This window comes from Cuculus canorus, chromosome 18 (assembly GCF_017976375.1).
Source record: "Cuculus canorus isolate bCucCan1 chromosome 18, bCucCan1.pri, whole genome shotgun sequence".
NCBI classification, from domain to species: domain Eukaryota; kingdom Metazoa; phylum Chordata; class Aves; order Cuculiformes; family Cuculidae; genus Cuculus; species Cuculus canorus.
This window is the reverse complement of record NC_071418.1, coordinates 4,729,627-4,742,005: the sequence shown is the minus strand read 5'-3', so window position 1 is coordinate 4,742,005 and position 12,379 is coordinate 4,729,627. Positions and strand designations below refer to the sequence as shown.

Below are 12,379 nucleotides of genomic sequence, written 5' to 3'. Positions count from 1 at the left end.
TAAAAATAATAAATCTACCACTGCAGTGCTGAGATACATAATTGATAGAGGCTTACGCTACACCACACGCAAATGCCATCAATATTTTAAATACAGAGCACCAAACTGGTTGTCAAATGCAAGTCAGCAATTTCCTTTGCCCCTCTACTGGACAGAAAGCAATCAGGCTGAACACGAACCTGGATGAACCTCAGCCAGCCAACACACACCTCAGCTGCTGCCTCCCTGCATTATTAATCTGAGAAAAGAATCTCATAATACCACTGTGAGGCTGTATATGTTTATTCATCGTCAGTAATTTTTGTACACAAGGCAAATATTAATAGCTGAAAGGCAACACTTTTGGAGAGTATGTACAGAGCAATGTACAAGCGAGTGTAAGAGGTTTTAAACTATTAATCGATTTAACCGTTTTATAAAAAGGAAGTGATGCTTTTTCTTCCGGGACCTCCCTTAGAAATAATTTATTGCCAATCTTCAACTAAAGCAAGGAGGAAAAAAAAAATTTACAATAAAAAGTAGTCCCTGGAAAGTTTATAAAAAGTTAAACATATAAAATTGTAAGCCACAAACATTTATACAAAGCTAATACAAATCTTGGTTTCGTTAAAGATCTATGAGGTTGTTACAAAATATATTTTTACATAAAGGCTTCACGTAAGGTAAGCTCTCACTGCTACTGAAAGCGCAGGAAAGCGGTTTTAAATAGTCTGCAATTCAACTTATTTTCAAGTACAATGCAAAGAAATTGCAAAATGGCACTGTATTGCAATGCTGTGTAATTAAAAAACACTATGTTAATGGTACCATCAAACAGACAAGACCTGTAAAGTCAGCTTGTGAACAATTCAGTATGACATGAAACCTGATCATTCTGAAACAGGAAATATTGTTGGAAAATAAATCTTCTGCAACTGTCCTTAAAGAGCAATAACCAGAGAAGGCTTCCGATGGCAGTGGACATGTTCAACATGCACAGTGCTCAGCCGCTAAGCAGGGAGTTACTCCCAAACACAGCGATCAAGTGATCTGGGACTGATCATTAATACTATTCTTAGCCAAGTGCCACCAAGCGTGGAACGCCCACCTGATCTGAACAATATGCTACAGTAATTCTGATGGGCAAAATTTAAAGCTACTTCCTAGACAAACAAGTCCCATATACAGCCTGTGGGATCCATGAGCCCACCTGAACTTTTTTTAAGAGCAGGTATTCTAGAGAAAGCTTAAGTTTTACACAAACCCATGGCTTACACTCCCACATACAATATAAAAACAAAGTAAAATTGTTAAAGCCCTGATGAACAGCCACAGTTTTCAGGTATCGGTCAAAGGCCTTTAACACACTGCAGCAGGGAACAGTTGCTAAAACACCGATTTCACCTTCAAGTACAGGAGGGCCGTACAAGACAGTGGTACATCTCCACATGGTCAGGGATCGTGTTAACAGAGCTCACTCCATCAAACAGAACTAAGGAAGTTTGGGGAAATGTGATTTTCTTCCTGCTTTCCCACCTTCACTAGAAATGCATCCTGACAACCTACCACAGACTGGTTTATGTAAAGAAGCCTCACTCTTAGTAGCCAACTGTGACTCATTTGATCGCTCCCAGATAAAAATCAGTCTGTTCAAAACACCAACCCTCCAGCTCTTGTACCAAAATTATATCCTGCTATAATGAAATAATATTTAGAAACAAATCTAAAAAGCAATACAACAGTTCAGGCTGTGCTCCTTTCCAGGGAGCTAACGAAGAGTAAGCGTGAAGATGGAAAAACCCAACGCTGCTTCGATTTGTTTACCCAGCGTATTAACTTAGGAACCATGTAAACAGTTACATCAAGGTGAGTTGCCTCACCCCCTCTCAAGAAGTGGGAGTGGGAAACCGGAGTGATTTGACTCACTCATTTCATTAAAAGAATTCATTTCTGCCTGAGATTCCTATAGTGCTTTTCTACCAGGGCCTGTTGTGTCACAAGTGACCCAGCGCTGCGGGGCCCACCCTGCCATCGCACAGGCTCTGGTGTTCACAGGGAAAGCGATCTGAAAGGATTAAAAACACGTCTTTTGATACAGGAGAGAAGCCTGCTGAATGTTCTTCCCACCTTAGTTAACATCAGAAGTGCCCGGCGCCATGTCCTTAAACTAACATCAGGTTTGAGGATCTTTAGTAAATTTTAACAGGTTCCTTAACACAAAATTCATCAATATTTTACATAAACAAATTTGTTTAGACAAATTCCTGGTGATCCTCGTGTTATCCTCTATCCAGTCTTTACTCTTTTCTGCAATTGTCTAGTCTGACATCCTGCAAAACACATACTACAGTCCCTCTCCAAATGAATTCTTTTAATCAGAGCAGAGATGAGTCTCTTTCAAAGAAGAAACTTGTTCAGACAACTGTCAGCAAAGGAGAAAACCAAAGCTATTCCTCCTCTTGTTGACTACCAAGGGCATGGATTTGCTAAACTTCTGCTTTCCAACAGCGGACTCTGTTCAAGACAGAGCTTTGTTTTCTGCTTGTGTAGCACTTGTAGCTCAACCCAATCAACCTGTCATCCTTCTCCAGAGAGGAAAACTGAAAACTTCTGGGGTCCCATTACAGGCACGTTGTCCAATCCTTTAAATAGCCTCACTAGCCTTTCCTGAGGTCTCTAGTTCATTGAATTGCTCACATATGACCCAAACACAAACCAGAAGTAATCATATCCACGTCCAGTAAGGAAGCAAAATCTACATTTAATATCTCCATCTAAATATTACATTAATCCTTCCAAGATCAGCGTTGCACACAGACTTTATGTTTATGTTTAGATTATGCACTGTGACTCCTCCCAAACTCTTTCCAGAATTCTTTCCTCCTAAAATAGTGCCTTATCGCAGCAATCGCAGACTAATTTATAACTAACTCATTGGATGATATAAAAAAATAGAGGTCTTTCAAAGCACCTAACTAAATAAAAATACACTATTCCCCTTCTACTGACAGGAGAACGAGGTACAGAGATGTTAATACAACTTACAATCACAGTAAGTAAAAGGCTAAGTTCAGAAGATGGGCAGCTTTCCTATGTCCTAGCAGGGACGCTGCTCCAAGCAGCGAGAACATCAGATCACACCGCTTGCCACGTGCACGGTATGTTAATAAAAATTAATTTAAGGAAGTATTGGCCAGCATCACGATCCACAGGAATTGCCCACTTCCACAGGGCAAAGTGGCAAGCTGAACTGCCTGCAGGACACTACAGTCTGGGGGGAACTTGGTAACGGTCCTACTTTTTAAAACACAAACTCACAAGCTCCCTCGTGTTTTGCAGAATGCCGTGTGGCCTACGAGAATCTCTGGGCAAGTAGTATTTTTTTTTCTCCTAATCACATGGCGACTGTAACAACCCCTTTCCCCCGCCCCACCCCGCAAAAAAAAATATATAATAAAGAAACCACAAAAGAAAAGAAATTGCAATGGAACTTTTGGTAACATAATCTTAGTCACAAGTAGCACTCAGGAGTGTGCTGTGCAACATATATGGCTCAAGTACACTTAGGATTGCTAGACCCAATTGGAAAGTCTCAGAAAGAACCTCATCAGCTGAAGCACGTCCTGCTGTGACATGTTGTTCTTTCCCCCCGAAAAAAGACATTCATCTTCATGGTGTCAGCTACACAAGGCCTCTGCTGGGAACACACATGCTCACGTAAGGCCACTGAAAATGCCGTAGGAGGACAGAATACAAGGAGGCACTTAGGTTTGCAAGTACTTCTATCCGTCACCGAACGCTTACTGATTAAGATGAGGCATAGTGTAAGACGTCATGAAGAAAGAAAAAATAAACCAGTGCTATATTAAAGCGCCTCAAGAACAGGCAAGGTACCTACACATAACATCTGGTTAGTGAAGATAAGAAATACCAGTTTAGCTTACTCCCCCCTCCCCACATCGGAATTTCAGGAGGACCGTATCATAGTGCTCTGTGCTTTGCCATGGCTCTAAGACGTACGCACAACGCAATCAAGTGAAACCGTGTCCTGTGCTACTCACTAATTCCTCGTCCCTGGGCTTCTGCCTGCGTCAGTACTTCCTGCCAGGTACGTCTGAAGCCCCCAAACTCAGTATTTTTAAAGCATCTCCTCATTAAACTCCACACAAAGATTTATACTTCAACAGGAGGCACGCTACACCCAGGAATCCCAGCTTCAAACAGGTGATTCCAGCAACATGGGAATTCCTAACCAACAATAGACCTGAGAAAACATAAGTCAGCTATGGTATCACAGTCTTCATAATGAAGTCAGATGTGAGAAGTTTCTTCCCCCCCATCCCTTAAATTACTGCCACAGTCTAACAATTGCAACAATTTCACTGAAGTTTGGACCTAAAATTCTGAAGGTGGAATGAATATTCCAGGATAACATACATGTTTGTAAAAGGTCAGATTTATCACTTTACAGGTAACTTAGACATAGGTCTGCTATAAAATTACAACTTGAGTCAACTTGAAGCTACACTGGAAGAGATTAAGCCTGAATTTCTGCAGAAATTGGCAATAATGTGTTCAGCAGCAGCTTTTAGCCACATATCAAGAAGTCTGACAGGATCTGGATTTCTCTATTCCTGCTGTAAACTTCTAGTTAAAAAAGACAACACACAAGTTACTCAAATAAAAATGTCTTTTTGCACATCACTGTAACATCAGCTGCTTGAGGTTGTCATGAAGGATGGTATCTTTAACGTCGCGGAAAACTAGCCGGATGTTTTCTGTATTAATAGCAGTGGTGAAGTGGTGGTAGAGGGGCTTCTGCTGCTGGTCCCGGCGTTTAGTACGAAAACAATCCACCAGGAATTTTTGGACATCCGTTAAGCAGTGGGGATCCCCTTGAAACTCTGGAAAATAGTCTTTGATGCTCACTTTTTGTACTTTTTCCTCAAGCAAGTCCGTCTTGTTTAAGAAGAGAATGATTGAGACATTACTGAAAACCCGGTTATTGACTATCGTTTCAAAAATGTTCAGGGATTCCGTAAGGCGATTCGTTTGCCGATCCTCCATAAGCACTTGGTCAAATTCACTTGAGGAAACAAGGAAGAGTATCGATGTGACGCTGTCGAAGCATTCAAACCAACGTTTCCGTTCTGACCTTTGGCCACCTACATCAACCATTTTGAAAGGAACATTTTTTATTTCAAAGTCGTACTCGTGAATCCCTTTTGTGGGCCTTCGTGCCAGCAGTATGTCTTGCTGTGAGGGAAGATAGTCCTAAAAAAAGAAAGGAGAGTTTGTCTATTAGGATACAAGTCACAGCTGACTTGCAAGAGAAGAGCTTGCAGACGAACAGCATGATGTTTTGCATAAACATGCACGTATATATATTTATATGCTAATGCTGAGGCATTTTCAAAAGCTCTAGAGTCCAAAGCAGGAAACACACCCAATATTAAACCAGAACATCTACCTCAGAGAACTGAAGCTCTCCATTTCCCACGTGACAAGGACCCATAAACAACCCGCGAGGTGTAACATCAGTCCCTAATACTGGTTTCCCACATTCTGGATCACTTTATGATCCATTCATCCTCTTCCCACGCAGCTGGGAAACACACTGGCGGCCAACACTGCAATGCAGCAAACAGTGTCTAAAAGAGGTTTCTGATTCAGTAACCACAGCAGTATCCTATTCTAACCCTGGGTGCTCAGGTCTTCCCATATTCTTGTGCATTCTATACGACTGCTGTTTGAAGAAAGAGCTGCTCCACCACGTAATTTAAAAATCAATTATTCCGTAAAAGCCAAGCCTGCTGTGTTTGTGCCATGGATCTTCTGCATCCAGCTGTCTCAGTCCAAAAACACCCCTTCTATTGCTGTGTACCACACCTGTGAGCTCACACAGCCCACTTTTGTCCAAAACACGCTGTACAATTAGAAAAGAAGAAACAGGCAGCTGAGGACAGCAGTCCCTTCCAGCAGTGCAGCCTCAGAGGGCACCCAAGAGAGCTGCACCCTCAAGTTCTCCAGCCCACCTTTCCCCCCAGGATTAAAGAGGCAGGATAAGTGGGTTTTCACTGTTCTTTTACTGTTAAATGAACAGTCATCATCAACGGATGCAGATGCTAACAGGAAGAGGATTTCTTATTAGTCAGCTTTCAACAGCATGAAATTCAAGACTCGTAGTGGGGATTTGCTCATTCTCAGAATTACACTTTTGCATATGGTCCAAGTCCTTCTGCTATTTAAGAAGCGCATCTGCAACAGACAGCTGGCTGACGCTGAAGTTTAGAGCTTTGTTGTTCACTTGTTATGGAAACTCTTCCTCACATTTTTCCAGTGTTTCTCACAACATCAGAGAACATTTTAAGTCTCAGAGTTTGAATTTTCGTGTCCTCTTAATGAATGATCTACAATCTGCCTTTGACATGCCAATTACCAGACTTGCAGATTTCATCAAGACGTGTAGGACAACGGCCCAGAAACTCTGATTCAACTGAAAAGCTGGAGCAGGGAGAACAAACACACAACTGCATTGTACTTCAAATACTGATATTCCAACTTAAAGGGAGCTGGGCAAGTTTGATCCACAGTCTTTAAGAGAGGAGTTTTAAAAATCATGAAACAAGTGTAAAGTTCCAAAAGCTCAAGGACCACTCTGCTTTACTGTGCAAGCTCAAAAGTGAAACTAGCTAGACAGAGACTTCTGTCTGAGCTCCTGGGTCCCTTTATTCGAGCTGCCTGTGAATAAGGCACTACTTTAATCGTGGCACAAATTACAAAGCCCCTCTCTGAAGCACAGGCTCCCCACCCTGCATTTTTTACTACAGTACTACTACACAACCAAAACTCAGAGCACTGACACCTGCAGAAAAGTTAACCTGCCAAAGCATCACATTCCCTCCAAACTGAGCAACAGGAGAGTGCTTCCACCCCTTGTCTGATTAAAAGAAGCATCTTTAGAGAGTAATAAGATTTTTCTCTTTATTTTTACATTTATTTTGGGTCTTTTCTACCAAAAATTGTTAGAGAGGGAGAACAGAGGAATGGAGCGATGACTGCACCAAATGTCGAGCATGTGCAGGGATTTTGAATAAAGTTGACTTTAAGCATTTAGGCAGGAGAACATTGCAGGTTCAACACTTATTCTATATTCTAAACAGAAACAGATAACCTTGTGTTATTCAGGAAGTTAGTCTGAAGTTCTTAGAACAAAACCAGAATGCCTTAGGGAAAGCTCAGGAGTGATCAAAATTATTAAAGTAAGTAAATAAATAAAATAATGCAACAGGCAAAGCCATATATAACTTCAATATTGAAGCACAAACACAAAGCAAACTCTTCTGGGAGGTGGCCCGTAATGTTTATTCAAGTAAAGCTTTCAAGAACAAGGAGCTTATCCGTAGAATTCCTTGCAAAGTCCCTCTTGAGTATTATTACTCATTTGAAATTCCTTCCACGCTCACAACCACAAATAAAATCCTTTCAGGTTCTACAGACATGGAAGATCTACCAGGTTTTATACCAGATAACGGCTACTCTGATGCAACAGTCTCCAAATGAGTGCACTCCAAGTCAAGTGCTTGGTATGCAGCCATCATTTGGCTACAGGAAACTAAATACAACTCCCAAGTAAAAACCTGGGTGATTTCTTATCTTTTGGGTTGGGGGTGGTGGTATTGTTTTTTCTGTTTTACTTTCTGTGCGGCTCTTCCCAAAGATATATATCAATATTGACCCAGTACCTGTGCTTTCCTCCTGAATTATCTCCTTCCTAAAATTCACAAGAGCCTGTTTTTACCTACAGGGCTTCTTTTGGTATTCTGGTAGCTCTTTTGGCTATCCCACCACTGTTTGCCTAGTTAAAACTAGAATTTACGTCATGAAAAAGATCCAATCACAACATGGAAAGCAATGTCATTCCAGGAGATATTTTGAATACATACAGTCTGCACTGGCAGTTGAAATAACAAACAGATGCAAGGAATCCAGCTGATCCCACGTGCCTATCCCAGCCAGCTCCTCTTATTTTGCTGATCTGATTAAATCTGAACATTAAGTTCTTTTTCCCCCATACACTGTTATCAGCTGCCTTTTGGCAAGAGGCACATGAATCACAGGTCTATCTGTTTATAAGCAATTAAGTTCCAGGCCAGCCCACTTGTATCAGACAACAGATAAGAACAGTAAAATACTTCTATTAATACATTTTGGGGAAATAATCACTGGGCAAATCTTGCAAACACAGATAAGATCAAACCAAAAGAACCTATCCGTCTTTCAGTCGATAAAAAAGATGTAGCTAGCACTTTGTCCACAAAGACCTAACATTTTCTGTGACAGCAAGTTTGAAGAGTCCCTCTGTATCTCAACACCATTCGTGCAACTTTAAACTAGAAACACTAAATTCAGAGCTCAGTGTTCCCACACCAACATCAGACCCTCAGGATGCGTGTATATAAAATCCCCGTGACTTCAAGCTGCTCCCTTTAGTCAAAGAATGGACCAAGGTTTCTAGTAAAGAACTTTGAAAAGAAGCTGCAAAAATCTTTACCTAAATGTGGAAGAAACTATGTGGAAGAAAAACCCAAACAACCTTTTGAAACTAAAGTGGAAATGGATTCAAAGGCCATGAGAAATCCACGATTAACAGAAAGTTTAGCAGTTCATTAAAGTGAGGGTGGTTCTCCTATTGCCTTATAACTCAAGACCAAATGAAAGTTCAGAGAGCAAGTGCTGAGTTCTCAAGTGAGAGATCTGGGAAGCCTGTGCATTCTGCAAGATCATCAGCAGTGCACCAGTCAGAAAAAAGACAATTGAAAGCAGAAAAACAGTCTGGCTTAAAATTAGATTTATATCTTTTAAAAAGAAAAAGAAAAAATGAAATTAAGCATGAGGTAACAGGATTCAATTGAAGTGGTTTGGATTCCTTCATCAATTGTTAGCCATCAGCTGGAAATGACCATGGAGAAACTGCCTCCCCGTGGAGTCCAAGCCACCACTCCATTTTAAAAGCAAGTTTTTTCCACATGGTATTTCTGCAACACACAACTAATGAACAGACAACTTCATTATTCAAGCAGTAACCAACATTCCTATCAAAAAGTATTCTAGAGAAGCTTTAGCTTTCCCCTAGAGAAAACAAATTTTATTCTGTACCAAGTTTGTTTATTTTAAAGTAGGTACTGCAGAAAGGTACCACTGACCTCTGCACTGATTTAACTCAGTGTTCCTAACTGGATATGCAAGCCTCAAACCAGTCATTTTTGGTTATCAATTAGTGTGGAAGTGGTACTTTGACAATATTCCTACTGGACAAGCATGTGTAACTTGTTTTTTGTTCAATTTCTACAGCTTTATTTCCAGAAAGTCACTTGGCCCTTGCATTGCTCTCTGTTTTGACATGTCAGTGATTAACTGCTGAGATAAAGGGGCAAAGTTAACTTAAGATAAATTTATTTGAGCAGACACTAATTACATTTCATTTGTTTAAAACCCAGAGATCACAAAGACTACTTAAAATTCAAGACTAAAAAAGAAAGAACTTACTTGTTCTCCAAGTTTATCCAAGTTGTCCAAGAAATACTTCACAGATTCCCCCTAAAAACAAAGCAAACAATTATTTAAACACGTGGCACACTTGATCCCAATAGCTTGCATTCTGAAGACCGATTAATTAACTGAAATCTATATTTAAGAAAGCTGTAATCACTACCATTTTTAAGTGGCTCTCTTAAGAACACAAGTGACATTTTAATTTTATTCCAGTTAATATTTAAGCTTAAAAGCACAAGGAGGCACATATATAATTGTTGTAGTTCAACTCTTTCCAGGTTTAGAATTGCTAAATATATCCTATAGTGTTATCCACAGGGATTATCAACGAAGCTAGTACACCTTCCCTATGAAAAGATATATTCAATTATTCGAACCCTTTGAAGCGTTTGCACATACAGGCATTCAGGTACAAGGATTAATCACTGGAGATAGGTTAATTTATAACAGCATTGCCATACGATCCCATTCATACAGGTACTTCCCCTGAGCACCACACGTGACCAGCAAAACAGACGGTGAGAAACACCAACAGATGAAGCATTTTACTAAACTTTCCTATTAGAGGCCAAGTTGGACAAGAACTCCTTACTCTGGGACTAAGGAACAGAGCTCCACACTGCCAGCCTGTCTGACAACACATTTACCATGCTGGCTACATTTCAGATTCAAGCCTTGCAAGTCATACATGCAGTTTTTAATCCCTCCAGTAATGCAGAATGAAAGATTTTTTATTGTAAGCCTGAACTACAGTTAAGCCCCCAGAACTGGGTGCTGGGATTAAGGAAGAACTGTTACAAGGACGGTGCCAAACCCAAGTTCACTCACAATAGGTAAGAAACAGATTGTATTTATCGTGAAGAAAAGCATTCTCCGCATCATGACAGAAGCAGAAACACGCTTCCTTTTGAAAGCTCTTGATTACCAAGCTGTAACCTACTTTATAGTAAATACAGAAAATAAACCATCTGTGCTTTCACTCTGCATATGGAAAAGCAGGGATTCTGAATGAATTTTCTTGATGAGAAATTCATGAGGCATCCAAGACTAGAGTGGCTACATCGAGACCAGACAAGTGAATTAGGATAGCAGTTACACCCTGATAATGATTTCCCCTCACTTGAATTTGAACTCTGCAAACTTATCTACGAAGACTATCAAACCTCAATATTAAAGTGTGTCATCTAAGCACCAGTAAAGTAGGATAGGGTAAATAACAGTCCAAAAAGGGTTCTGGCAGACATATAAGCCAGGTTCCCTGGCAAGTTTTCCAGGTACTAAAAAAAATTATGGAGTACAAGAGGATACCGCACCTTTAAGTGTGCAGTTTGAACATCAACTTTTAATTAGGCAAGACTGGAACTCTGGTTGAAACATGCCTTGTGCTCGACACACCTGCAGGGAAAGAGTCCAACTCTTGGCTTAACATCACCAATGTTCTCTAGGGTGACAAACTGCAGCACTAACATCAACTATTTTAAAGTCTGGTGGCACACAGCAGCAACTGCTTGCAATCATAGCCATATTTTATACCTACATCTTTTTCAGCACTTCAGAAATCCATTCCAGCCTCAATCTTGTAAGGAGAAAAGCATTCCTATTTCACAGAAAATAAAAATACACAACCTTGATGCACAAATCCATCAAGCTTCCCAAGCAGGGACACAGGATGAGAATTGAGACCTTCTAAGTACTAAGACCACTGTCTGTAGCTAACATTAAGACAAAATAAACTTTAAGGTCAGACTGGCAAGTCTCCCTTCTCAACAGGACTGGGTACAAGGCAGTGAAGTTGCAGGGTCATTAAGTGGAGATATTTATTCTGGAATACGTGGGTCTCAGAGGCAGTATGTATGCATGCACAATATTTTAATCTTAGACAGCTCTTTTTTATACTACTTACAGCAATGCCTATTCCCTAAAGAAGCATTAACTCTGCAGTACCGGAATGCATGACTTACTACCTTGCCTTTAAGTCCTGAGGCTTACTGCTACTAAAGTGGATTGAGCAGTTGGAGCAGAGGAGTAAGCCACAGCCCGTAAAGGTCACAAAAAAGCCTCAGAAGCAGCTTCCCAAAAGAGGGGATTTCCCAAAAAGAGAATGCAAAATATATTGGCCTGCAGCAACAGCAATGCTCCAGAGCCACATATCCAACAGCAACGTAACCAGCAGGAAACACACCGAGAAGACTGCCTGGCTCTCTGGGCTGTCATGTATCAAAGTCAACAGCAGACAAGTATCAAGACAGCCATCCTGAAACTCAAAGAGACTGAACTATAAATGGGATCAGTTACAAGCATAATACAGTTCATAAAGCAGTGACATACACGTTTCCCTCCTCCAATCTTCAGCTCAGTCACTGGGTTCTTCCCTTATGAAAATCTACTCAGACAACTAATACAACACACCAAGCAAGCACCGATGTGACTCAACTCTGCATTTAAAGAGAGAATTTGTTCAACCATTTGCTTTTATCAGTTTGCATGGCATAAAGAACTTAACAACAGCTTCAAATTCGTCATCTGTTCTCCTATCACATTCCAGACTCCTCTCCATATCACAGAGCTGCCAGCCAGTGCCTTGATGAGTGGTAATTTTCTATCTGATCTGGACATCTTTGTATCAGCAGGCTAAGCTCTGCTAACTACAAACTACCCATTGTTATCACAATGCACTGCATCTGTAGGACTGCAGAGTTTTGACCCATTTTAAACAAGCTCGAAAAGGCAGCATTACAAAGCAGCCGAGCAGGACCTCCGATCCCTTTCCAGAGGGCTGAACCTACGTATTTCTTGCAATACTGAAACGAAACTCACTGAAAAACCTACCACACAACAAGAGAAG

At 40.7% G+C, this 12,379-nt stretch overlaps 1 protein-coding gene across 1 annotated transcript in view; it reads right to left on the bottom strand.

Annotated features, from left to right (window-relative positions):
* Positions 1 to 266: 266 nt before the first annotated feature.
* Positions 267 to 12,379, bottom strand: part of GNA13 (G protein subunit alpha 13) — a 29,292-nt gene continuing 17,179 nt past the window's right edge. Inside the window, exons 3-4 of the mRNA XM_009563896.2 lie at positions 9,529 to 9,579; positions 267 to 5,253 (exon numbers count right to left, since the gene is read on the bottom strand). Coding sequence (XP_009562191.2) covers positions 4,681 to 5,253; positions 9,529 to 9,579 — 624 coding nt within the window. The 3' untranslated portion in view covers positions 267 to 4,680. The remainder of the gene's footprint in view (positions 5,254 to 9,528; positions 9,580 to 12,379) is intronic.